Source organism: Podarcis raffonei, chromosome 15, assembly GCF_027172205.1.
Source record: "Podarcis raffonei isolate rPodRaf1 chromosome 15, rPodRaf1.pri, whole genome shotgun sequence".
NCBI classification, from domain to species: Eukaryota; Metazoa; Chordata; class Lepidosauria; order Squamata; family Lacertidae; genus Podarcis; species Podarcis raffonei.
Window position 1 is genome coordinate 44,113,407 of NC_070616.1, and position 27,938 is coordinate 44,141,344.

The 27,938-nt window shown below is 46.6% G+C and overlaps 1 protein-coding gene across 4 annotated transcripts in view; it reads right to left on the bottom strand.

Annotated features, from left to right (window-relative positions):
• The window catches only part of FGFR1 (fibroblast growth factor receptor 1), a 115,395-nt gene that overhangs the window by 25,210 nt on the left and 62,247 nt on the right, over positions 1-27,938 (bottom strand). For all 4 annotated transcript variants that reach the window (XM_053367605.1, XM_053367604.1, XM_053367603.1 and 1 more), the window contains exons 3-6: positions 22,037-22,300; positions 18,921-19,004; positions 18,011-18,186; positions 9,288-9,411 (exon numbers count right to left, since the gene is read on the bottom strand). In XM_053367605.1, coding sequence (XP_053223580.1) covers positions 9,288-9,411; positions 18,011-18,186; positions 18,921-19,004; positions 22,037-22,300 — 648 coding nt within the window. The remainder of the gene's footprint in view (positions 1-9,287; positions 9,412-18,010; positions 18,187-18,920; positions 19,005-22,036; positions 22,301-27,938) is intronic.

A 27,938-nucleotide genomic window follows, 5' to 3' on the forward strand; every position in this document is an offset into this window, starting at 1 on the left:
AACAGTCCGTAAGACCAGCAACTGAAATAGCAGTTTACAATGAAACTCAAACTTTAAGAAGCCCAGGACAGCAAAAAGGTGTTTGTCTGGCGCTGGAAACATTACAAAATTGGCGCCCTGTGAGCCTCGCTAGGGAGGCGCAAGCAGGGGGCCAATACAGGGAAGGCCCCTGCCCTGGTCACCACCCGCCGCACCTCAGATGGTGCTTACTTCCTTCCAAACACCCCAATCTAATATGTTTGAACTCCAACAACCCTCAATTATTCATAAGAGCATTTCTATACAGCCGTATCATAAAATATTGGGGTGGTGTTAAAACATAAAACACAATTTAAAAAAAAAAATTTAAAAATATCAAAATACAGATAATCATTAAGTAAAAACTGAACAGCTGCCAAGGTTTGGAACAGAAAGGTCTTGGTGAGACTCTTGGAAGTGAAAAGCAAGGGTGCCTGCTGGATCCTTGCTGGAAGAGTGTTCCACACCATGGGACTGGAAGCACAAAATGCCCAGCTTCTGGCTGAGACCAGTCAGCTCTGTGTAAACACCAGCCTCAGTTTACCAGCCTGCATCCAGCCCATCAGCACCTCCAAACCCTGGGCTAACATCTCAAGCACCTCTTCTGATTCAGATGGAGCAGACTGGACAAATGTCACTCCAATGGCCACAAAACACTCAAGAGCTGGAGTAGCCTTGCTGAATGATCATGTCTATGTGGTTGGAGGGTTTGATGGAACAGCACATCTCTCCTCTGTGGAGGCGTATAACATTTGCACAGACTCGTGGACAACTGTGACCAGCATGACAACCCCCCGCTGTGATGTGGGAGCCGCAGTCCTGAGGGACAGCTTTATGCCATAGCAGGGTACGATGGGAACCTGTTTTGAGCAGTATTGAGTGCTATAACCCTATCATTGGCAGCTGGGGTGACATCACTGGGAACCCAAGGGTGTGATGCTGGTGTTTGTGTGCTGCGTGAGAAGTGACCTCAGGAGGAAGGCCTTGCAAGAGCTCTTCTGTGGAACAAAGAGACGATGGGAGAAAGTACTGGCTCCCTTGCAGCCATGCTCTTGTAGCTGTGGATGCAGTGACCATTGCTATCTGGCCTGTGCTGCAGACCTTCAGGCTCATTTTCAAAGCTACTGATTCCATTCAAAAAAACCAATCCACACACAAGGCACTTTGAACTGAAAACAGAGAAATCACATGCTCATGTAATGATAACCCTGTGAAAGTGAGTTGCCTAGAGCAGTATAGATGTCTATGCCTCTGGCCTGCTGCATCTCTAGAGCATCGGCACACACAAGGAAGTTTGAGCATGGCACCAACGGTTTGTGCCTGAATGTTTCCATGTACCAAATATGCTGCAGTGCAGACTTACTGTTAGTGAGCATTGTGTGGGCACATGGTATTTGTTTTTGGAAGCTTTTTACGTCCTGCACAGACTTGCCCATGGTGCTGGGTAGAAGAGCCAGAAACCCAGGCTGATACATGCAACTGATAAAGACTCTGTGTGTTGGTGTAAGCAATCTGGCCTTCCACCATAACGGAAAAGGGGGCAGTGGAGACTATAGCTTGCTGGAATATTCAGTCTTATCTGCCAGGAAGAAAGGCAAGCAGACATACTGAATTTCATGTTTTTAACAATTTTACCTGAAGAGAGGGTGTGTGTTCTAGTACCTGTGAAGAAGAACCTGTTTACATCTGCCATCTAAGCCAAGTTTTTTAGTGTTAGTGGAGCAGTAAAGTAGCAAATCTTGACATATTGGAGGGAAAGAATATACCGTATTTTTTGCTCTATAAGACTCACTTTTTCCCTCCTAAAAAGTAAGGGGAAATGTGTGTGCGTCTTATGGAGCGAATGCAGGCTGCGCAGCTATTCCAGAAGCCAGAACAGCAAGAGGGATTGCTGATTTCACTGCACAGCGATCCCTCTTGCTCTTCTGGCTTCTGAGATTCAGAATATTTTTTTTCCTGTTCTCCTCCTCCAAAAACTAGGTGCGTCTTGTGGTCTGGTGCTTCTTATAGAGCGAAAAATATGGTATATTGTGCTCTGGAAGGCGTGCATCTGCCCAGGCCATTTAGGCTGCATTGCAAATGTCCCTCCAATCTCCACAAATCACTGAACATCTCTTCTCAACCCCACACTGGTCTCAGGCCTTCTGCATGAGCACTGTCAGCACAAGTTGTCTTACACGCAGTTTTTATTTTCTTGTGCTTCTGCTTTAGCACCAAAGTAGGAGCATGATACCGTTATACAGTGGTACCTCGGGTTACATACGCTTCAGGTTACAGACTCCGCTAACCCAGAAATAGTACCTCGGGTTAAGAACTTTGCTTCAGGATGAGAACAGAAATTGTGCTCCGGTGACGCGGCGGCAGCAGGAGGCCCCATTAGCTGAAGTGGTGCTTCAGGTTAAGAACAGTTTCAGGTTAAGAACGGACCTCCGGATAGTGGGGAGGATAGCGGTGGTGAAAATGAATGTTCTGCCCAGAATGCTGTTTTTATTTCAAACTATACCTGTACTCAAAGGTTTAAGACAATGCAAAGAATGGCAGAGAGCCCTGGGGAAATATGTTTGGCAGGGAAAAAGACCGCGAATAAAAATGAAAATATTGGTAGATAGAAAGGAAAGAGGGGGCTTTGCCGGATTTGAGCATATATTATGAAGCGGCATGTTTACTGTGGCTAAGAGATTGGATTAGATTGGAAAATAGAGATATATTGGATTTGGAGGGCTTTGATAATAGGTACGGGTGGCACTCGTACCTATGGTATGAAAAGGTGAAGGTGCACAGGGGCTTTCTAAATCACATTTTCAGGGGACCAATATTTCAGGTATGGGAGAGAAATAAAAATTTATTGGAAAGGAAGACCCCCTGGTGGATCTCACCAATAGAGGTGTTAACTATCAAGAAAACTAATATGGAAGAGAAAAATGCCACCTATGAAGATCTTATAAGCAAAACAGAACAAGGTATTAAACTTAGACCGTATGAAGAAATAAAAAATTTACTCACTGGTTGGTTGCAATACCAGCAGGTGAATGATTTGTTAAAAGAAGATAAAAAGAAAGCAGGTTTTGAGGATAAAAAATCTAAGTTTAATGTGGAGGTTGTTGAAGGCAAGAGTAAAATACTGTCTAGAATATATGATATATTACTTGAGTGGTATACAAAAGACGAGGAGGTGAAGGAGGCAATGACCAAATGGGCGATAGATATCGGCTATAATATTGATTTTGAAAGATGGCTGGAACTATGGAATAAAAACATAAAGTTTACAGCGTGTACGGCCCTGAGGGAAAACATATGGAAAATGATATATAGGTGGTACCATACACCGGTGAAATTGGCCAAAATGTATAGATTAAAGAACAAAAGTTGCTGGAAATGTGGTGAGGCGGAGGGCGATCTTTATCATCTGTGGTGGTCATGCAATAAAGTGAAAGGCTTTTGGGAACTAATTTATAATGAGCTTAAATTTTTTTTCAAATATACCTTTCCCAAAAGACCTGAAGCCTTTTTGCTAGGAATTTTGGGTAAAGAAATTAAAAAAGAAGATAAGATAATATTTCTCTATGCCACTACAGCCGCAAGAATTATGTTGGCTCAAAACTGGAAAACGGAAGTTATACCTAACATAAGTGAATGGCAGGTTAAAATGGTAAATTATGCCGAGCTTGCCAGGATAACAGGAAGAATACGAGATCAAGATGAACAGGAATTTCATAAAAACTGGAATAAATATTGGAAATACATTGGAAATAACTTGTAGACGATATTAGCGGGGATGGAGTAACGCTAACAGCAGTTAATATATAAGATTAAAAACAAAATACGTGATTACAGAATTTTTATTTGATACTTACCAAAAGGGTAGAGGGGAGTCCAAAGGTTTTGTTTGTTTGTTTGTTCGTTCGTTTAGGGAAGGGATATAATAAACTATGTAAACGAAATATATGTATATCTATATATATATTGTAATATTTATTGGCATGTTTATTTGTGTACCTTACATTTATAAGAAATTATTTACAAAAATTTGAATAAAAATGTATTGAGAAAAAAAAGAAAAGAACGGACCTCCGGAATGAATTAAGTACTTAACCCGAGGTACCACTGTATTTTGTTAAGAGCACACTAATGTTTACACTGCATTGTCGTTTTACCTACTGTCATTTCTCTCCAGACCCAATTACAACAACAAGGGTTTAAAAAAGTCCTCTCTCATATAAACTGGAACATTTGCTCAAGGCATCTCTTTCGTGGCATATTTATGATTCTCCTTACATATTTTAATTACCCCTCTGGTGTGTTATGCAGCTTGTACTAGATATGTGAATTCATACCACATTGCTGAAATGGACATCTGAGCCTGTGGATAATGCACCTGTAACCCCTCACGGATGTGCCCTAAACATTCAGCATGATCCTGGAGCGCGCGCTCTCTCTCTCCCCCATGACCCTCTGAGCCTCTTCCTGTGCCACACAGCTCTACTGGAAGCCAAGGGTGAATGTATTTATTTGCTGGTTGATACTGGTACGTAGGCTGAGACCCTATCTGCCTGCGGACTGCCTCGCCAGAGTGGTGCATGCTCTGGACTCCCGCTTGGACTACTGCAATGCACTCTACGTGGGGCTCCCTTTGAAGGTGACCCGGAAACTGCAACTAATCCAGAATGCGGCAGCTAGACTGGTGACTGGGAGCGGCCACCGAGACCATATAAGACGTACATTGGCTCCCAGTATGTTTCCGAGCACAATTCAGAGTGTTGGTGCTGACCTTTAAAGCCCTAAACAGCCTCGGTCCAGTATATCTGAAGGAGCGTCTCCACCCCCATCGTTCTACCTTGACACTGAGGTCCAGCACTGAGGGCCTTCTGGCGGTTCCCTCACTGCGAGAAGCCAAGTTACAGGGAACCAGGCAGAGGGCCTTCTCGGTAGTGGCGCCCTCCCTGTGGAACGCCCTCCCACCAGATGTCAAAGAGAACAACAACTACCAGACTTTTAGAAGACATCTGAAGGTAGCCCTGTTTAGGGAAGCTTTTAATGTTTGATGTATTACAGTATTTTAATATTCTTTTGGAAGCTGCCCAGAGTGGCTGGGGAAGCCCAGCCAGATGGGCGGGGTATAAATAAATTATTATTATTATTATTATTATTATTATTATTATTATTATTATTACTACTACTACTACTACTACTATTACTGACTCCTTGCTTTGGGGATATTATAGCATGGGATAATGATGCATTTTCGATCCACACTGAGTTTATAAGTTCTGTCCTATCACATCAGTGTTTGTGATTAATTTCTTATGTATTTTTTAATAAAAGTATCTCTGGTACATGGGGGGAGGGGCGGAGATGGAGCAGCGAGATGGAGCTGGGAGTCACCTGCCTACCAAGAACGCTTCTCTCCAGATCTCCTGGAATCTGCTGCAAGAGGCTTCACACAAGATGATGTTGAACAGCCTGGTGGACAATCCAGACCCCCCTTGGTCTGCAGTGGGGCAGCCTGGCCTCGCTCCCTGGTCCCGCGGGGATGCTGTCTTCCCATGGAGGGGGCAATAGCTTCCATTCACATTGGAGTGGGAGAAACAGGGACTGCTCTGTAAGAAGTGTTCGCCCTGCCTGGTTCAAGAAAGCTGTGAAGCAATCAAGTGAGCATGAACAACTAGTCAGGTGCAGATCAGAAGTTGGACCCAAACTTCCCAGAAACAAAGAGAATTAGGCTGGCAGGCCTGGAACTGAAAGCCCCCGCCCCGCCTGTGAACCTCGCATCTTCACTTGTGATGTGACAAAGCAGGGATTAAGAAGTTATTTCCCCCTCGACGTTGCAAGAGGCTGGAGCCAAGATTTTCTTCTACTTCATCCTAGTCAGTCACTTATTAAAAATACAAAGGGCCTGCTTCCTCCTCTAATCCCTCTAGCTAAGGAGTGGGCCCTCCTATATCCTAAAACCATATTCCACTTCCTGAAGTAAACATCACAGGACCAGCCCTCTCTCTGCCAAAGGCTGTTTTTGCCTGGATTTAAGGAGCATCTTTTCTGCAGTGCTTTATAGGGTTTCCTGACCCAGAAAGGAAACAGACCTTGCCATGCCCTCAGCCCACAGCCCTGGAGAGAGGATCAGAGCCAGAGTCGGCCTCTTCTGCACTTAAGAGGCCTATGCCGAAGGGGCTAAGATCACACCTTTTCCCTTTAACCATCTTATTCAATCCATTTTTCAAAATGCAAAGCATAACATTAACTGTACGCAGGAAACAGACATCAAGTAAAACATTAACAATTAAGAAACAGATGGACAAGCTAAAAATACTGTAAATGATATCACATAATTAGAAGATCAAACTTGCAGCAAACTTGCCACACAAACTTACGTTTCAAAAGATCTACGCACAAACAATACATTGTGAGATGGTACTGACATAGCAATGATTTGTTTGGCATAGATATAATTACAAATATATGCAAGCTCCTTATTCTTTTATTTAATATTTATTTTGTTACATTCTCTATATATGCTCTACATTGTTTAGCTGTACTTGTTTGCTAATTTTTGGTGGCCTATTGCCATCTAGGTCTTCTTTCCTTGTATTGAGAATTCCAATAATAATAATATTAATAATGTGTTGTTTTTTTAAAAAGATGTGGGTGATGCAGTTAAACGGTTGGGGAGTATTTTGCTGTTCAGCTTGGGAAAAGAAGGGAGATCAAATATTGGAGAAAGGGTTGCTGCTGCTTTAGATCACAACCTTATGTCCCCTGCTAAGAAGATTAGGAAGAACTTTAAAAGTCCCTTGGTTTCACATTCTTAAACCACTAACATAGTTGAGAGCCCCAAGCTCAGACTCAATAATCATATTATACAGGAACTCAGCCCGTTTATCCAGTTTTAGGAACAGTTTTGACAATACTACTTCCTTGTCTTTGTGTGTCTTATCAGAACTTACACTGTCTTATCTGGTCTTATGTTTTTAACTGGGTGTGTTTTGTTTTGGAAACTTTCTGTACAGTATACACAATTTCATAAAAACTTTTGTCCTTTTGTCCCCCCTGGTGGTGTGCATGGGGCTGGGGGTCACAGAGGCTCCATGGTCTCCCTTTCCGGTGAAGAACCCTCTGCCATCTGGGCTCAGCTGACCCAGGTTACACCTTGGAAAGGGCACTTCAGAAGGTTCTAACAGTTCTTAACACCATTTGACCCAGAAAAAATCCAGGTCAGATGCAGGCAAATAAAAGAATGAATAAGCGCCACAGTGCTCCCCACAGCTTGCCAAATGCTCTGGGGATTTCCATTGTTTCTTTGGAGGCTGTCTTACAATACCCTAAAAAGGCAGCTGTGACACTTGGAATTGAGTTGGGGTATAGAGAAGGAAGGAGGCCGTGATGGTGGGATTCCTAAGCAGCAAACAACCAGGCGGCAGAGGAGGGGGTTGTTAAAGCAACAACCTCTGTGGGGCGGTTAAGGGTAAGAAATAAACAGAAGTTCCCAGGTTTAGTTCCCAGCATCTCCAGGTTGGGGCTGAATCCTGCCTGAAATCCCGGAGAGCCACTTCCGCCCAGTGAGATGGACGTCTGTCTGTGGAAGCTCATTCTGCTGAGCACAGCCCTGGGCGTCTGCCCCAGAGCCCAACCCTAAAGACACCCCGGCAGGAACAGCGTGACTGTCCAAGCAGCTTATCCCTGGATGACCCAGCTGAAAGCCATCATTTTTTGAGAGCAGCCCAGAGAATTTAGGCTATATGACTATAAAGATACAGCAAATGAATGAATGAATGAATGAATGAAACAAGTAAGCTTGTTTCTTGTTCAGGGGCCAGAGTCCTTGGTGGCCCTTCCTGTAGTCACACATCCCAGGCCACCTCTTCTGGCCAATGGGCCCCCAATTGCACTTGAGAGCACCATGAAGCAACATCCGTCAAAGGCAGCAAAGGGCAGGTGAAGTTCTTTTCACGAAACTGGGGTTTGGGTTTGGGGGTGGCTAGCTATTCATCAAAGGTCAAAGGTCAGACAAACCTAATGAGGGCATAGCTGATTAACAAAGGGCCTGCCAGTGTGGGGAGTGAGCATTCACAACCCCCTTTGTTCCCCCTTGCAGACTATTCCCTTCAGTTTGCTCAGTGTAATCAAATTAAATTGCATTTTTAATGGTTCATTTAGTGGCATTTAGAGCAACTCCACAAGTGGAACGGCAGAGATCAGGCTGCCTGGGTTGGGAATTAAGGCTAATAAGGAGATTAATTGGGGAGGGTGGCAAGGAGGAGAGAGAGTTTCCGTCTGGCCTCTAAAATTATCATAAGTGAAAAATGAAGTACAGCTTCATGCTTGGGCTGCACAGCCAGCTGCTTGAGCCCACTCGGTGCACACCTCAGGACAGCCAGTCTGAACAAAGAGACAATTCAGAGCCAAAAAACAAAATTCACCCAACCACTGTCTCCTATCCCCTCCTGACACTGAGCCACATACATCTGGCTACTTGCAGAGAATTCCTGCCTACACAATCTTTGCGTGTACCAAGGAGCAAAGGAAGTGGAAGCAACTCAACCCTGCCCCCTTGGTCCTGCTGCTGCATTTTCCTGGGGGGAAAGCTGTACACCGAGAGAATGGATAACACAACCCCCACCCCAATGGTGAAGCATACAAGGAACGTTTCTCTCCACCCCACCATTCCAACTCTCCATGCTGTAAAAAAACAAAGGCATCAGAACATCCGGGCAACCTGATATGTATTAAAAATAACATCTGTAGCCACATAATTTGTAACATAGCACAGGCAAAGAAGTGATGAGACACCGGAAATAAAGCAGGCTTGGATGACTATATTCCACTCCTGATTTTCTACAGCAAACCAAAAGCCAACCTTGATTAGAAAAAAGTACCCTGAACATGTCCAGTTTCACATTTTAAACTCATGTAACTCATCATGGTTTTGCTCGCTTCCTGCCTTGGGCCAGTCACCAAAACTTAACCAAAACTGCTTCATATGGCTTATGCGAAGCTCCAGAGGAGAGATAAAATGGCTGCAAGAAGGACTTTGTGCTTGCATTACAGGCATCAAATGTTGCTTCCTTGTAATGCCTCTTTGTAAAGAGACATTTTTCCCACCCTCCAAATTTGTCTCCATTGAGGCTCTGACCAATGTGGCATCATTACTGTGTTACTGCACTCTGACTTCTGAACAGAGATAAACTCTCTAGGAAAGCAATTTATAACTAACCCCTCGGATTCCACACTCCTTCCAGCCTCCCATTTCCCTTCCTTTGTCCAGGTCTCCTTACCAACAACGTCAAGCTGGTAGGTATGGTTTAGGGTTCCGTACTTGTTCTCCACAATGCAGGTGTAGTTGCCTTTATCTGATGGCACAACCGAGTCCATGATGATGCTCCAGGTGGCATGACGGACCTGTGGGGAAACAGACACAGGCTGATCAGGAAGGTTACCTGCTGATTGACGGCTGAGGCGGAGGGAGCAATGGCTCTGTCCCCTTGGGCCTTTTCATCTCAGGAGCGGGGCCAAAGGTCTTGCCTGCTCCTGTGCTGCATGTTCTAGGCTGCACATAATTGCTGTTCAAGGTCATGTCCCCCCCCCCCCTGCTATAGAGAGTAATTGCTGCCAGCTGCTGGGCTGACAACAGAGCCGGCTACATCTGGAAACTGGGATGATGGACAAGTGGGACAAGTTTCATTGGCCAGTACAAGAACTGGTCTTGGAATTCCTCCAGCTGCTCTCCCAGATTTCACTGTGCCCAAGTCTAGCCAGGGTGGTGTATTCAGGGGTGGCCAACTCTCAAGAGACTGCGATCTACTTTCAGAATTAAAAACTGGCAGCGATCTACCCCCTTTTTGGGGGGTTCAGCTCAAAGTTGTAGAGCTTTATTAAAGAGGAGGAAAGCCCCGTGGGGGGGGAGTTCTGTTTTTTTTTGGGGGGGGTTAAAGGCAAGGGACAAAGGGGGAAAGTCACTCACAAAAAGATCGCTATGGATCAAAACAGCAGCAAAGAGAAAGCTCTGTCTTCTCTTCCAGAGATCACACAACAATGGAGGGTGGGGCAAGGGGCCATGGCAGGAGTCAGTTTTAGCGACGCTAAGGAAAGGGAGCCAGAGATTGACCGTGATCTACCATAACCTCACGGGGATCTACCAGTAGATCACGACTGACCTGTTGGGACATCCCTGGTGTATATAATGTGTGCCATAGGTGAACTCACTTGCACAAGCACAAAATTCGGCACAGAATTTGACATTTAGACAACCCCACTTTATATGCTGTGCCTTGCAAACCCTCAAAAGATGGCTTATGAAACAGCCGGTAAACAGCAAAAATTTAAAAACAGACCAATAGGTCAAAACAATTAAAGACACCATGAGCTAAGCTGGAAAAAAATATATCCTAAAAACAAACATTAAAACAGTAAACCTTATGTTTTTGCCCACTTCCTCCCATGGTCCAGTCAGCAAGTCTCAGCCTAGTCTACCTCACATGGCTGTTGTGAAGATATCTAAGAAACTCTAAAAGGGCTGCTAAGGGGAATTTGGTGCTTGAAGGCATCAAACATTGGTTCCTTTTACCATAGTGGCACATCTTTGTACTATAAAGAGCCACTTCCATCCAAATCAGCAAAACTGCAAGGCTTCAGCCAATCTAAGTCTGGCTCAATGCCTGCATGTTCTAGATGCTTCAGTTCTATTATTTTCAGCTGAGCTTACTCCCAGGTTCATGTGCACAGGGGACTGACTCCTAAGGAGTTATTTTAGGCCTGTAGCACTGGGGGTGCGAGCTGTGGAAAGCAGAGTGATTTGTTTTCCTTTTTTAAATGGTGTATGTGTGTATTTGCTATTTAAATTTAAATGCAAGATAGTGAGGAAAAGCATACGGTTCATATTTTTCCTAAGTGCTCAGTAAAAAAACAAAGTCCACTCTCAACTTTTCAGTGTTGTTGTCCAACAGCAAAATCACTAAACACAGTGAGACTTAATACTGAATAAACATACAAAGGATTGCATGGCACAGGTTGAATATACAGTGGAACCTCGGTTTCCGAGCATCTTGGAACCTGAATGAGTCAGAACCCGAACGCTGAAAACCTGGAAGTGAATGCTTCCGTTTTCAAATGTGCCTTGGAAGTCGAATGGCTTCTGAGGTGCGTTTCTCCATTGTAATTGCCGACTGGCAATTGTGCCTCGGTTGTTGAATGTTTTGGAAATCGAACAGTCTTCCAGAATGGATTATGTTTGACAGCCGAGGTTCCGCTATATTACAAGTTGTCTTTTAAGTATTTCCCCCCCAAGCACTGCATGGAGGTCATAGGTTTTCATGCTTTCTGTAACTTTAGAACTCCACCACTTCAGACAGCCTCTGAACCTGCAGCAAACCTGGCTAAATATCCAGTGATGGACACTTGTCTTTCTCCGGGTCTTTGGGCAGCCTACCTCTGCTGAGGGAGCAGAGACAAATCACAGAAAAGAGAACCTGGCCTCCAACCTGCTTATGGGATGTGTGGTGCATCTGGCTGCCATTGTGGGAAGCACAATGCTGATCCTGCCTCCCCCCCCCCCGTGCTTCTCCTGGCTGGAATGTGTCCCTGGACTGCATAATGCCTCTTCCTTGTGTCTCTGTGTAAATGTATATCCTTTGCTCCACCCACTTTTGCCTCCGGCCCCACCTACCACTGGCATTTGGCCCTCAGAAGGCTGCCCAGAGGGGAATGCGGCCCTTGGGATGAAAAAGGTCCCCAATCCAAGGTTCAACTCAAAACGCTTCTGGCCAGTCTTTGGCACCTGGTCCTCCACGCTGGAATGTGCTAGGAGTATGAAGCCAGAGTCCCGGCCAGGTAGCCAATGTCTCTGCATCACACCCCCCCTTTCAGCTGCTACCAACGTTGGCTGGCAAAGGCAGCACAGAGAACAAAGGCAAAGCCGCAACATGGGCAGGCAGATTAAAACTAAGGAAGCTGCAGCAATGACTATTTCTGGAAAAAAGCCATTACTTTCAGGAAGTGCCCGGGAGCTGTTGCTTGATCAGGTTCAGCCCAGGAGAAAAATGACAGGGACCATCTGATTCATTAAAGCCACTACTGATTCTTCAGGCACAGCTCTTTGACCAGACGTGAAGATTAAAAAGGGGGAAAGTAGAACAGGATGGTTCTTGTCTGCGTCAGTGGCTGCTGCTAAAGGAGTTTTATTTGTAGCTGAGGGTCCCTGGCTCTGCCAACAGTGGGAGGTGCAGAGGCCACACTCTGCTTGTGAGTCACTCCAGATGGAAACAAGTTGTTCTAACTGGAGGCAGCAGCGCCCGGCAGCAAGCGCCAGAATGACTTCTGCATTGTCGCACTTTCAGCCAAACGCCTCCGCCTGGCTTTGGAGAGGTTCGGAGATGATGAGACCACATCTAGCTGGAGGCAGACCCTATTTGCAAGACATGCTGAAGATATTTTCCCAGCTGCAACAGGCACGTAATTTGGGGACGTAATCTGTGATGTGGCATAAGAAGCTCCAGGAAGGAGGGGGAAAAGGACCATCAACCAATTTTGAAGCTTTTTGTCTTGATCAATCACCTGCTTTTCAGTCAGTGAGCTAATTGTTGTAGTTGGCTTCCATGTGTCTTGGGAGACGATGCAAGAGAGTGGCTTCAGAAGTCAAGTCAAACTGTCAGAGAGTTACAGCATCTGCTGTGGCTGTAGAGACAGACTTTACTGCAGGTGAGGCACCTGAAGGCAGCTGGTCTTGCCTCTACACGTGCACCATGACATCCCACACCTGTGGCGTCTGCTTGGTGGTGGTGGGTTGGCACCTCCCTCACTGGGGGCTGCTTGAGAAAGGCACCTGGGCCCCGGGGGAGCATGCATCTCCCCGAGGACACTCCTGCTTTGTATTTTATATAATGCCAATATATTGTCATCACTACTAGTATGCTAATATCCTGTTATATCCTGTAAGGAGCTCAAGCAGACATATATGGTTTGCCCTTTCTCAATTTGATCCTCACAAGAACCCTGTTGAGAGACAGTGAATGGCCCAAGGCCACCCAGTGAGTTTTCTGATTTGAACCCGGGTCTCCCAAGCCCAACACTCTAACCCAGGGGTAGCCAACATCATTCCCTCCAATGTTATGGGACTATAGCTCCCATCATCCATGACCATTGGGCTATGCCAGGTGGGGCTAGTGGGAGAAGGGAGTCAGATCATATCCATAGGCAACTGGCTGCAATTGGGAGCCCCCCCTCAAAAAAGCCTGCCATCCTGTAGCCTTAGGAACTGCAGTGCCTCCTCCTGCTTTAGAGAACAGTGCCATTGTAACACCGTCTGTTATTTTCCACTAAATTAAGGTAAATGAAGGCTGCTGGTGCACTGGAACTTGTGTGGAGGAGGGCAGCCAGGATGGTTGCATGTCTGGAAACTGTGCCTTGTGGGAAGCAGCTGGAGGAAGGATGTGTTTGGCATGGATGGGAGGAAGCTTGGGGGACGTGTGGTGACCATCTTCAAAGGTCTCCCATGGAAGATGGAGCAAGCTTGTTTTCTCCTGCTCCAGAACTAGGACCCAAGCCAATGGTTTCAAGTTGCAAGAAAGGAGATTCAGGCTCAACATCAGGAAGAACTTTTCTGACAGCATGAGCTGTTCAACAGTGGAATGAACTCTCTCGGAAGGTTGTGGACTCTCTGTCAGGAACCCAGGCTGCCATCTTGATAACACAGCACGCAAGTTGTAATTAGCTTGAAGATTTATTGTAATACAATTAGTCTCGGACGTCTAACTGAGCGTCCGTGCCTTACGAGTCAGTTGACCCTTCTGAGCAGTGCTTCCTGGTTCTGCAGAATATCCTGAACCTATGACCCTTACGTTTCTGGGTTTGTTTCCTGTCTAATACCTTTCCCATACGTCTACTCTTTGGGCTCAGGGGATTAATTGCCTCCTCTTCCGCTGAGGAAACACTACCCCTCCTGCTTTCTGAAGATGCCTGTGCTTCTTGAGCGAGCTAGCTTCTCGCCCTCCCACTCTCTGCTAACGCCTTATCTACATTTCATTCCGTGTCAGAGGGAGGGGGAGGGGGACTGCTCCCAGCTGTCTGGCTGCTTCCTAACTCTTGTTGTTCCTCTACTTGGGGCAGATGTGTTCACGACACCATCCTCTCCCTTAAGATTCTCCTCCTCCTCCTCTTGTTCCTCCTTCCTCCGAGGGTCGCTGTCTAGGCCTTCCCATCAGTCCTCCTCACTCTCTTCCACTTCCCCTTCCTCTTGAGGGTTTCCCTCTGTTTCGAGCCCCACTCTGCCTCGCTCTCTTCTTCTTCCACCCCCTCCTCCTCCTCCCTCCACCCTCTTGGTTTGGGTTTGTTGGGGTACCAGCAGTGAAATTCTGCCTGTAACCTAGCGGTGTGCACGTTTCCAGAATCCTCCCAAGAATTTTCTTCATTCCCATAACCTTTCCAAGACACTAAATACTGCAATCTCCTTCCCCTCCAGTGAGAGTCCAGTAACTGCAACACTTTGCATTCTGGTTCACCTTCTATCATTATTGATGGTGGGGGGTGCCTCCTTAGGTGTTTGGTATGGGTGTGCAGGAATCACAGGAGACAACAAGGACCTATGAAATACAGGGTGTATCTTCATGGAGATCGGTAACTGAAGCCTGAATGACACTGGGTTAATTTGCTCCACTACTTCAAATGGTCCCACCCTCTGAAGGCCCAACTTCCGGCACCTCCCCTTGTTAGGCAAGTCTTTGGCAGACAACACCACCTGGTCTCTCACCCTTATCTCCGTGCCGTCTATGCTTATCTGTCTCCCTCTTATATGCGTCCTTAGCTTGCTCCAACTGCTCTTGTAGTAAGCTGTACATAGCTGCCAGCTCTTCTGCAAAATGTTCTGCGTCTGACACTGACATGCCACCATCCTGCACCGGCAAGGCGCGTGGGTGTTGTCCCAGGCAGGCAAAAAGGGGAGTTTGTTGGGTAGACAGGTGTACTGCGTTGTTGTATGCAAACTCCGCTAGGGCCAACTTGTTGACCCAATCGTTCTGTTGATAACTCATGTAACATCACAGGTACGGTTGCAAGGTTGCGTTCGTCCTTTCTGACTCTCCATTTGTCTGTGGGTGTCTAGCGGACGTGAGGCAAACTTGCACCTTCAGCAGCTACATTAGTTCCCTTCAAAACTGGGAGGTAAATTGTGCTCCTCTATCTGAGCTGACCTTCAAAGGCAGCCCATGCAGCTTAAACACATGTTCCATGAAGAGATGTGCCGTCTTCTGTGCCGAGGGTAACTTCTTACAGGGCACAAAATGCGCCATTTTAGAGAACAGCTCCTCCACCACCCATATCACTGTCTGCTTATGCAACTCAGGTAGGTCAGTGATAAAGTCCATAGCTATTGCCTCCCATGGTCCTTGAGGTGTAGGGAGCGGTTGGAGTAGTCCTGTAGGCGCTTTGCAGGGCTTCTTGGCCCACTGACAAGTCTCACATGCCTTTACATAATCCTTTGTTTCTTCCTTCACCTCAGGCCACCAAAACTGTCTTGTCACTTGGAACAAGGTTTTGTACTGTCCAAAATGCCCCGCCATGGAGTTGTTGTGACACTGTCTCAGGACCTTGGCATGTAGCTTGCCTTCTGGGACATACAGCGCTTTTCCCTTATACAGAAATCCCCCTCTTTCAGCAAAACCTTCCACCGCTGTGTCTCTCCTCTGTATTGCCTCCATATTCCTCCTTGCAAACTCATCCTCGGCAGTGTGCTTCAGGAAGTTGGGCGTCTTGGCTACTGAAACCGCTGCTAACTGTATCTGTTCTAGCTTGAGAATGTGCCTCTGCACCGGGGCAGCCTCCTCTCCCTGATATTCTGGCTTCCGGGAAAGAGGGTCTGCTCTTTGGTTCTGAGGACCCGACACATACTGCACTCTGAAGTTGAATCTGGCAAAGAACTGCGCCCACCTGATCTGCCTCTGGTTAAGGTGTCCAGCCATCTGCCAGTGTTCAAGATTCCTGTGGTTGGTGCGCACTATAACCTGATGTTGTGCACCCTCTAGGAAATGTCACCACGTTTCCAGAGCATGCCAGATAGCAAGCAATTCCCTCTCTCACATGGTGTAGTTCTGCTCTGATGGCAACAGCTTGCGCAAGTGGAAGGCACATGGTCTGATGGCCCCGTTCTCATCCTCTTGCAGTAGCACTACCCCCAATGCCCTGTCAGATGCGTCAGTCTCTACTATCATATGTCAGTGTGGGTCGGGATGCGCTAGGTACTCTTCTGAGGCAAACATGGCCTTGAGGCTCTCAAACGCCCTCTGTGCCTCTTTCGTCCACTGGCAGGGTCTCTTACCTCTTAAGCAGTCCATGAGAGGAGCCGTCAGCCCTGATTATCTTGGTATGAACTTATGGTAGTAGTTCGAAAACCCAGGAATTGTTGCAAGTCTTTCTTGGTTCTGGGTTCCTGCCACATCACCACTGCCTGCACCTTGGCGGGATCCATGTGTACTTCCTCAGGGGTGATGTGGTAGCCCAAGAACTCCACCTCTGTCACATGGAACTGACACTTTTCTAACTTGGCATACAACCAATTTTATCTGAGCCACTGCAGCACCTCTTTCACATGTTTTACATGCTCTTCAGGGGTGTCTGAGTAAATCAAAAGATCATCTAGATAACACAACACTGTAGAGTCCACCAGACCCCCCAACACATGATTGATGAACGCCTGGAACGTCACAGTTCCCAATTGTAATCCAAATTGCATGACTAAGTACTCAAAACTGCTGTATATTGCACAAAAGGTGGTCTTCTACTCATCTCCCGCTGTCACCCGTTTCAGGTAGTAAGCCCCCCTGAAGTCGAGCTTAGTGAAGATCTTTGCCAATCTCAACCTCTCCAGCAGGTCCCCGATGCGTGGCAGGGGATAGCGATTGGGGACTGGTACCTTGTTCAGAAGCCTGTAGTCATTGCAAGGCCTCAACTCTGAGGTGTTACATTTCTTCACGAAGAGCACAGGGGCACCCTCTGGGGCTTTGGATGGACGGATGAAGCCGCATGACAAATTCTTCTCCAGAAATTCATTTAATGCTGCCAACTCCACCTCTGACATGGAGTACAGTCGGCTGTTGGGTAGCTGAGCCCCCGGCAACAAGTCGATTTTGCAGTCATAAGGCCTGGGGGGCGCAGTCTGTCCGCTTCCTTCTCACAGAACACATCTCTGTAAGCCTTGTATGGTGGGGGCAATTGTCCTTCTTCCCCCGTGAGCAGCCTAAGACCTCTGCCCTCTAATCTCCACCGAATCTGGTACTCTAGCCCCTAGACAGTGTAGGTGGCAACAGGCCGACACGAAAGTTATGGATCTCTGCCCCCATGAGATCACAGAATCGTGTCGGGATAGCCATGTCATTCCCAGTACTATGGGACAGGTGGCTAACCTTGTGATGTGGAACGATATTGTCTCTTGGTGGCCAGGTAACTCTAGGCCTACTGGACTCGTGGCATCTGAGATGCGCCCCGACAACAAGGGGTGCCCATCGGTGGTCTGCTCTCCCTGGAAAGACTCTTAAAAATCCACTCAAAAGCATAGAATTATGACCTCAATGGTTATTAGCGCCCTAATATTACAGTAAACAATAAGAGAAAACTAGAGCTTAAATGGTGGTCCAGGGAGCCATTAGTAGGCTCTGATATATTATCAGATGGGCTCTGAGGTTATAATGAGAGTAACAAATGCAAATACTGAAAAAAATGTTTGTCTGTTTTTAAGTTTCCACCACCTGCTGAAGAGGCAACCCATTTCAACTTAACAAAAACAGTTTGTCTCTTCAGCAACAAAAGCATCTTTGGTGGACACTTCAAAGAAATCCCATATTTTGAACACAAGCATGGCAAATTGGTTTTAATTCAGAGGAGCAGACAATGAAGAAAAAACAGACCAGAATAGCAAACAGCACAACAGAGTTTAAAGTCTCTGAACAGGAGCAGGAATTGCCCCTTTCTATATTCTCAGATCTGCCTCTGATCTCCAGACAAGCAGGGATCCTACCTTATATCCACCTATACGATGGTCAGGCTTGAATTCCCTGCCATTCTTCAGCCAATGCAGCGAAGGAGTGGGTGTCCCACTTGAGGGGCACCTAAACTTCACGGTCTTGGCAGCGGGAACAGCATGAAGCTTCTTCTCCATCTTCTCAGGGTACGTCCAGTAAGGAGGAATGGCTTCTACAGGAGACCACCCCCACCACACAAAAAAACAACAGACAGAGAGACAGATATGCGAGTAAGTTGGGGCTTATCAATATTTAGCACATCGTGAAGGGGGAAAAGCTCATGGCACCAGGAAGAACACATCCCGTAACTAGAAAGTAGCACAATTCTCCCTTCACAATTGAATTAGGAGCCCTGCTGGCCGCTGGGTTCTGGCTCCCTGCACCCCAGGACAGCTGCTCAAGGGAAGCAACTTCTAGATGTTGAAAATGGGACACTTGCTCAGCTTTCTTGGTCCCCAAAATCAGGTGCCACTGTGGAATTAATCCTGTCCCACTTCTGTTGCTCTACTCTCAGAAGGGACAATTTACTGCTGAGGGAGAAGACGAGGTCTTTGCCAGCACTCTGGGTGCCTGTTTCCTACCTAGCCTAACGATAGGCACTAGGAACCTGCTGGCCCTTGGGCATGAGAGGGTGGCCCAGAGGCTGGAAGGGGTTGCAAGAGCCACACTCCCCACCACCAAGGGAGAATGAGTAACTGATCCCCCACAGGAGGTGGAAGCATTGCTAAGTAGGTTTAGGACACTTCAAGGGCAAAAAAAGAAAGGCATCACAGGCTTCATAGAATATTGCCAATGGACAGATTCCAGCTGGAAAAGCATCACTGCTACCAAGAGAATTTGAAAAATAAAAATCCTGGCTGTGTTCGTAACTGACAAGTTACATTAACTGATTAATGTCACACGTACGATTTGGTCTGGAGTTATCTGCCTCCTTCTCCTCCGAGGAAGAATCGTCATCATCGTCATCGTCTTCAGCAGATGGAAGAGCATCTAGAAAAGGAAGTGGCTGGAATCATTTTTGAGTGGGCAGCATGCTAGCCTGCAATGATGCAGGAGAAGGGAAGCTGGCTCTCTGAGCCCCACACATTTACCTTCCTTAACAAGGATAATGGTGGGCACTTGCCTGTGGGATTGTATTAGTTACACCAATAATACAACTGCACTCATTACCTATTTGCTTCCAGACCCAATTCAAAGTTTTGGTGATCACTTTTAAAGTCCTGCATGCCTTAGGTACCTCTTGCCCCTCCCTAAGATCATGGGCCACTCTTCTCTGCATCTCATCTAGGGTGAAAGAACATTTGAGTAGAAAGAGAGAGAGAGAGAGATCCTTTGCAGTGGCTGCACCCAGATTGTGAAGTGTGCGTGGCTCCCTCCCTATTTTGCTCTGCTTGTTGAATACAGTTTTATTCCAGAAGGCCTTTTCTGAATATGACGGCTAATGTGTTTATGTTTTGATTTTAACTGCTGACCCCTGACTCCTTGGTGAAATGTTGTTTTGGTAGAATTCCCATGGTTAAATGTTGTATGCTGCCCTGAATGGTGCTTTTGCACCAAGATGGCAGGACAGAAATTTTAATAGGGGAATCTGTCCTGAGTACCTGGATCTGTTGGGCTGCTTGGTATGAAAATAAGTGGGACTTGGGAGGAGAAAGAAAACCCCAGGACACCACTGAGGAATATATGAGTGGGACTGGGCCCCCCAATGTACTTCCCAGCTTGCCCCTTTTTTTCATTCTTCATTCTGAGATGACCCCCTGCAGGCAAACTTGCTGGCCTTGGGGGCTTTGAGTTCATCCACACTTACTTACTTTTTGCCCATCTCTTTCCAGGCACAGCTTTTTAGTACTCAATCAGAGCAAATGTCCATTCGGATTTCCCATGGATTACTGTACGCTCCAATGGAGTACTAGAGAGACGGTTTTTGTGGGAAAAGCTCTCACACGGAGCTTAAAAGTGCAGGCTGTGCCTGGAAGGAGCGGATGAAAGTTATGTTTGGACAAGCCCTTCTTTCTGCTTTTAGGAACTCTGACAGGCTCCTTGTGGTAGGGATAGGGCGTTACCACTCCTCACCTGCCTGCCTGCTTCCTGCCAGTCCAGAAGATGCCAGTGGCTGGCAGGTTGCCCTGGAAAACTCAGCAGGTGAGGAGTGGGGATGGGGGACACAACTGGGAAGAGTTGGCTCTGCCTGTCATTGGCTCCCCCTACTGTTGGCCTCCTGGCCTTCCACCCTACCCAGTCTCAAGCAGACATTTTGGCCGGCTCCCAAAGCCAGTCAAAGTCTGTGGATCTTGTGGTTGGGTTGGTCATTCAATATCCTTTCAGGAGTATCTCGCCTGTCACTCTGTATTGATCAGCAACCCTATCAGCTTGAGATAAACAGCTCAGCACAGGAAAGAATTAGTCTGGGTCATACCATCTCAGACTGGAGACAGAAGATCACATGCTTCTGGATTTATTTACTTATGGGGGGAGGGAGGGGGAAATCCATAGCTTGTCACGAGATGTCTAGAGTTCTCCTTTGCTATCTGTTTTTAAAAATGGGAAGGTGTTCTGAAATGAAAGGTTCTCCTCATCCCCAGTCTGCTATCAGAAATTTGAAGCAGGGTGGCCCAAGAACAGTTTTATCTTGTGATAAATTGCCTGTCTAGATAGAACCTTGCAATGACCATGAGAGTCAGCAAAGAGATTTCCCCACCCTTCAATCTGCAGCCAGAGTGGGACTCAGTGTTAGTCCTACTCAGAGTAGATCCACTGAAGTTAAACATGTCATAGTCTCTTCAATAGGTCTACTCAGAGCCAGACTTAGTTGAATACAACCCACAGTTGTATTGTGAAATGTGGTATCCTGGCACACTACACAACTCAAGCAAATCTGTGTAATCCCTCATTCCGCAAGGAATTATTTGTGGGAAGAAGAACAGAACAAGGCAGAAAGCTGAAACTTTACTCACAACCAATGGAATTCTTATTCAATTACCCCACCCTCCTGTCTGAGCTTTTGGCAGGATTTGCCCACTTTGTAGCCATAAGGACTATAAACTTGAGCCTAAATAAAAGAAAAACCAAGATTCTCAAGAAATGGAGTTTTATACAGTTGGCACTGTAGAGCCATGATGACCACATCATGCCCAATGCTTTCCGCTCCACCATAGCTTCTCCTCAAACTGGGTTTGCCAGTCTCTGTGGCACCTTCAAGCACAACTGAACAAAATCTGAAACACTCTCCTGGAAGCACAATTAGCACTTCCTGCCTTAGATGTATGCTCATTGTACTGTGACTATCCTGGGAATCTATTAGGTGTAAGTAATTCCTTTGACATGAGCGAGCACACTTTTGCCCTGCTCTTAATAGCTGTGCTGTGTTTTGAATGGACAACAACTCCATCCCTGTTCTTGGCTTTGTTGGTGGACAGTCAATCCAGTTGGAAAATTTCCACGGAGGCCTAGACTATAACAGCACCTAAGGAAGCCTCCTGCAACCACTCTGGGACCAGCAGCCAAGAAAGGAGCAAGAGGAAGCCGCCTCTCCAGGAACTACAAGGTGATGGAGGTCTGAGCTCCATCAGAGGAGGGGAAGGCTGGTCTACCAGCAAGGAAAAAAGCCTGCAAAGATGCCATCAAAGATGCGCCTTGGAACTACTCCTTCATACTCCCTCATACATCAGATCCAAGGAAGGACTTGAGTCAGAGCAGGTGACTTGCACTCAAGCACTTTGCATGTGAATAATTGAGCAACACACCAAACAACCCTGCAAGAGGCAGATTAAGCTGAGAAGCAGTGAGACTTGCTGAAGACCAAGAATCCAGAATGGGGTTTCCTTGCAGCCAGACTGGATACTATCTGCTGTGCTAGAGGTGGGGAACCTGTGGCCTTCCAGGTTTTATTGGATTCCAACTCCCGTAAGCCCCAGCCTGCATGGCCAATGGTCAGGGATGATGGGTGCTGAAACATTTGGAGGGCCTGAGCAATGCCAACACCAGTTTGCTGCCCCTCATCCCTGTGGTTGCCTGCTACAAACCTGAGACGTTCACGGAGAAGTAGGTGGTCTCGCTTCCAGAGGGGCTGTTGGTCATGCAGGCATAAAGCCCTGAGTCCTCTGGCACGGCGTCCCTAACCTCCACCTCCTCCCCTGTGATGCGCGTCCGGTTGTTCTCCGAGAGCTGGACCCCATCTCGTACCCAGTTGATGCTCTGCACATCATCCCGTAGCCGGCAGCGCAACTGGAGGAGGTCACCAGGGTGAGCTGAATAAGACTCCACTTCAATGCTTGCTTTGGGCAGAACTGGAAATGTTAGAGGAGACAAAGAGACAGAGAGGGAGGGGGGAAACAAGGGGGAAGCAAGGTGTGAGTGGTTTATCGCAGATGCATTACTCTGGCAGCATGCAAACACTGGGGAAGAAGGCATCCCTCCTACAGTTGTAAAACACAGCCCTCAGCTGGCATGCAGGTCGTTTGGAAGAGCGGAGGGAGCAAGGGTTGGGGGAGGAGGTTTCCATTTTTATTACTGACACAGGGCCATCAATGTACACAGTGCTCTGTTTTTAAAAACTTGTTATCAGAAATGAACTGCAGCCACAAAGCATCGTGCTACAATGGGCAAATGTCTAGATCTGACCCAGCCCAAGACTAGAAGGCAGGATGAGATGGGAAACCCAACTCTGGCAGGAGGGGCACCTACCTGAAGCTCAGCAGCTGGCAAGCTGGCTGCTCTACAGCCTTCAGAGCAAGGAGGGCATAGAGGCAGCAGGGGTTAAAAGCAACGCAAAGGATTAAAGCCTGACCGACTGCATGGGCCACACTTGGATATAAACTTCCCCATTAAGTCACTGTTTGCTCAGTGCTCTTGGTTTCCTTGCACAATTGTGGGGCAATGTAGACATATGCAGATCAGCATGTTGTAAAACTGTCCCTGAACTACATTGGTTCATTTGCAGGTGAGGAGGCAGGGATTGCATGTTTAAGTATTTCTCTATAAATACAATTAAATGCACATTGAAAAGTAGATTTCAGGGAGATGAGTTCTACTCTTGCTTTCTTGCCTGACACATGAAAGGAATTGTTTCCAGGGAAAAATAGTTAACCTTGTCACCACAACTGCACTGATACACTCGAAGAACAGTTTTACTGCCGCATCTACTGTTTGCTAGAAATAGGACCTGGCAAACAAGGAAATCACCGGTGTTTGGCTGGAACACTCATTTCACCATCATGAGTTATTTGCTGGGTTTCTTTATTGAACTGGGAGGCAGACTCACCATCAATCACAACTCTGCTATTACTTACATGATCATTTAACTCAGGATGAAAGAGGTAGAATAAAAACAGCTGATTTTGCTGGGTTAACCAACTCAAACTTACTTCAACCTCCATATTACCTTTATGCCCGTCAACATTGTACTTTGAAGTGAATTCAGGTGGTGATATCCCAAGGCATACTGCAAGAGGGTAGGAATATTTTATTTAATGGAATTTATTGACTGACTGAACCGACTCGCCGCCACGGCTGCCGCCGCCTCCCTAATTGGGAGAGATAAGTGAAAGGTTCTCCTGGGCATAAATCCTCTGCCCTGTTGACCAGCTCTTTCCTTTTAGCTTTTAGCTTACTGCATAGTGCGAAGTGAAGTTTGCCCAACTGCTGGAACTGGGCTGTCTCAAAAATCCTAGGAACAAGGAAGAGGGGAAGGAAGAGGCTTGAACTGGCTGCCTTACTGTGAGTAATTTTATGGCACCACTCTCCTGGAAGTGGTAGTATTCTTGTGAGGAAGACTAAAGGATTTAAGGAGCTCCCCAGCACAGTGCCCACGATGGTTCCCCTGCAAAATTGATTTATGGGCCATGGAAAACGCCCAAGAAACTCTGACGAGGCATTATCCTCTCCGAGGCCTAAGCAATCAAGGAAGGGTTCACCTAAAGGAGGGAGAGGCCCTGAGGAATGTACCTACTCAATAGCAATTCAAAATCGTTTCGATCCTCTAACTGCCCTTGAAACAACATCAAAAGATGAGGCCCCTGAGACGCTACAAATTGGAAACGCTAATGGTAACACAAATGGGGATGGTCCCTATCCGAAGGAGGTGTTGGTAGCCGAATCTGCGGACTGCACAGGATGCGAGCAACTCCATCTAATAATTAGAACTCTAAACTGTATATTTAAGAGAATTGACGGCCTATCCTCTCAGCTGCATAGCCTTCAGCAAAAACTGGATGACCAGCCGGTACAGACAGCCCAAGATGGGGCAGTAGATGTTCCATTGTGCCGGCAGAAAGCTCCACCAAACACTGATCGTATGAAGAACTGCAAATACAATCTCAACCCTTCACTGAATCGCCAATCCCTGACTCTACATCCAAGGAAGATTTCCCTAACCTTCCGGGAAAGGGACCCAAGTTGGGCAACGCTACATGGGGCTAAAGAGCACCTCAGATGGCTTCTAAAACTCGAGACATCACAAATAGATCTTTGTGCTGTGCTTCCCTTAGTCCGCCAGAACAGATATCAGAGAATGATGCTGGCTTTCCACTCTGCAAAAATCCCCTCTCTTATTATGAAGCAAAAAGTGTTTTTGAATAGTCTTGGCCTTTTTCCAACGAGAGTTTTCATGGATTCCATAATTAGACCCCTCCTATCGGAGGGATTAATCAAGGAGACGGTACAACCTTCCCGTCCTGAACCACAAAAGAGGGCTGAGCTGTGCACCCCATGTCTGGGCCAGTCCCATAGTACCTCCACTCCTACAACTAAACACTACGATTGTGCCAGTAACTCTTTGACACCCCAGGAGGAAAGAGAGCTTATCGCCTCCTTTGGAGAGTTACCAGCGATGGAACAACAAGAAATTATAAATAGGCTGGACTTACTTAAACTTCAGCTCCTAAGTATCGCCTGCAACGGAGTTCCTACGAATAATACTCACTCTAATTTAGCGGTGCCATGCCCCATGGAGGTGGAAACAACAATTCCCCAATACCCAGCATATAAGGTGCCTTCTGCATTGGATGGGAAGGTCTCACTGCTGGAGGCAGACTCTTCTCCTCCCCTTCATGCTGGTAACTCATCCCTGCTTCTAATAGACTTATCTGTTCCCTCCGTGATTAACCGATCAAAGAATGGAACTCAGGATAACACTCCCCTGGATAAATCGTTGTCCCTTCACCCCTCCATGCCGGACTTGGAATCAACATACATCGAAGACCATCCACGACCCGAGACGGTAGTGGCCACTCCAAGTCAGGCTTCTCCACCAAAAATCCAACAATTACGTGAGGAAGACACTACAGTGTCGAGAGTCACCACAGAGTGGATTGAAGACCCAGCAGGACATATAAATCAAATGATCACAAGTGTATCGGTTAGATCCCCAAAGAGGACGGCTCCAGCGGACTTGGTAGGAGCCTCTTCAGAGCCTAGTTGGGCCCGACAGCTAAAAACACCAAATATTATCTCTACTCACCAGGATGTTAACTCTCTTCTGCCCCCCAAAAATTCTGGCCCTCGCGATTTGATCGTGCCACAACCGGCTCGCACTAGAGCAAAAGACTCACCACAACCGGCGCGCACCAGAGCAAAAGACTCACCACACCAGGACGACAACTTTCAGCGAAGGAAAATAACGGACTTCTTTAAGAGCCCCCCACAAGAATTTAAATGACGGTTAGCCGGACAACCCAGAAAACCACCAATATTGATCCTCTGTTGGAACATCGCTGGCTGGTGTAGGAAAAAATGTGACCCAGAATTCCAGTCGTATATCAACTCGTTTCATATCATTCTATTGCAAGAAACTTGGGAGGAGGGTGAAATTGTCATAAACGGATTCAACCTACTATCCCTTCTAGCCTGCCCCTCCCAGAAAGGAGGACGGCCGAAAGGTGGTTTAGTAATTGGTATCTCACTGAAGCTGCATTTCAAATTTTCATTAGTTTTGACTGCTCCCCCTTATGCTTTACTGATGTCGGGGGGGAAAGTATCACTGTTAATCTCCAATGTCTATCTCCCGCCAGGGGGTTCGTCCCTTGAACTGCATGATAGATGGGAAATATTAGAAGATCATCTAGTATCATGCTGAGTCAAATATTCCAATAGCCAATCCTTAATTTGGTGGTGACTTTAACGCACGTATAGCAGCAAATTGGGTCGATTTAACTAAAGCTAAATGGTGGACTGCTCCATGCCTCGACAATTATGATTTGAGACATGCCTTAGGGAGAGCCTCAAAAGACTCTAAAGTAAACGAGGCTGGAGTACTTCTTTACCAAATGGCTATTTGCTTAAACCTAGTACCCCTGAATGGTTGCTGCCCTCCTGATATACCGGGGGAGTATACCCACCTAGGCATAAAATCAAACAGTGTACTAGATTACCTTTTAGCCTCGAGTGACCTGATTTCGAAAGCTCTCTCTTTTAAGATTGGCAATATTCAGTTCAGTGACCACCTTCCACTTGCTGCTACGTTTGACCTAGACTGGCATGGGGACGAGCACAGTCATCCAACTCAATTAGATACTAACGCAGAAAACCCGGTAGAGGGTATTAATACGGCATTACGAGTGAAGGGTATAAAGTGGTCTGTAACGCAGGCTCAAAAATATTCCGAATTTTTTCAGCAGGAGATCATACAAACCTATTCAGCCCTTGGCATAACCTCATATGAACACGATCAAACTATTAATCTATTTGCCAATCTGTTGAACGACCTCACGTCATTCTTTACTGTCCCAATCCACCAGGCAAATTGGGCCCACTTCAAGACAGGTGCACTGTGGTTTAACCGTAATTGTAAACAAGCCAAACAACATCTCTGTGCTATTTATAATGATTATAAATCCTCAGGGGCGACTACGCTTCCCAAGGAGTACTATCAGGCAAAATCAGCTTACAAATATGTGCAAAAAAAGGCCAAACAGGAATGGCAACTGAACCGCTGGCAAGCACTTATAGCTGCCTCAAGTACCCGTAATTCCCGAAAATTCTGGCTGTTGGTTAACAGAAAATCTAAAAGATACCCCTTAACAGTTATTCCGGCCCCAGTTTGGGAATCCTTCCTAAGGAACTATTTTGCCTTACCAGACCTTAATATTAATACAATCGATGGATTTTATGAGCAGCTCCCTCTTTGGCCACCCACTGACCCGGAAGAAATCCACGGACTCATTTCTAATCTTAAAATCGGAAAAGCCCCCGGTCCTGACCTAGTCCCGGCAGAAGCTATAAAACTTCATGCAGACTGGTGGGCGAAAATCCTGGCCGCTACTTTTGATGCCGTAAACAACAGTGGGAAGGTACCAAGAATATGGAAGGATGCGATTATTGTTCCAATTCATAAAAAGGGCTCGACAGATGATCCGGGAAATTACAGGAATATCAGTTTATTGTCATTAATTGGGAAAATATATGCACGGTTCTTGTTAACTAAGCTTACTAAGTGGGCCGAAGAGAACAACCTGATTGGGCCTGAACAGGCTGGTTTTAGACCGAATCAGTCAGCGGTTGATCATGTCTTAGTTTTATACCACCTTGCCCGGAAATATTCCTCCCCAAATAGAGGCCAACTTTGTGCGGCCTTTATTGATTTAAAGGCCGCTTTTGACAGCATCCCCAGAGGATTACTTTGGGGAAAATTAGCCCGATGGGGAATAGACAAAAGACTTTTGTGGCTAATAACTAAATTGCATGACGGATCGGCCGCTAGGGTGAGAATCACTCCGGCCGGCGACCTCTCAAATTCAGTAACTATCAATAGAGGTGTTCGTCAAGGATGTATCCTTGCTCCGACCCTTTTTAATCTATTTATAAGTGATATGATGGCGCCTCTGATAGATTCTCAAGAAACGATCCACGCCCCCCGTCTTGCCCAATATCGTTGCCCCCTTCTACTCTACGCAGACGACGCAGTGATCCTATCCTTCTCAAGAGTCGGCC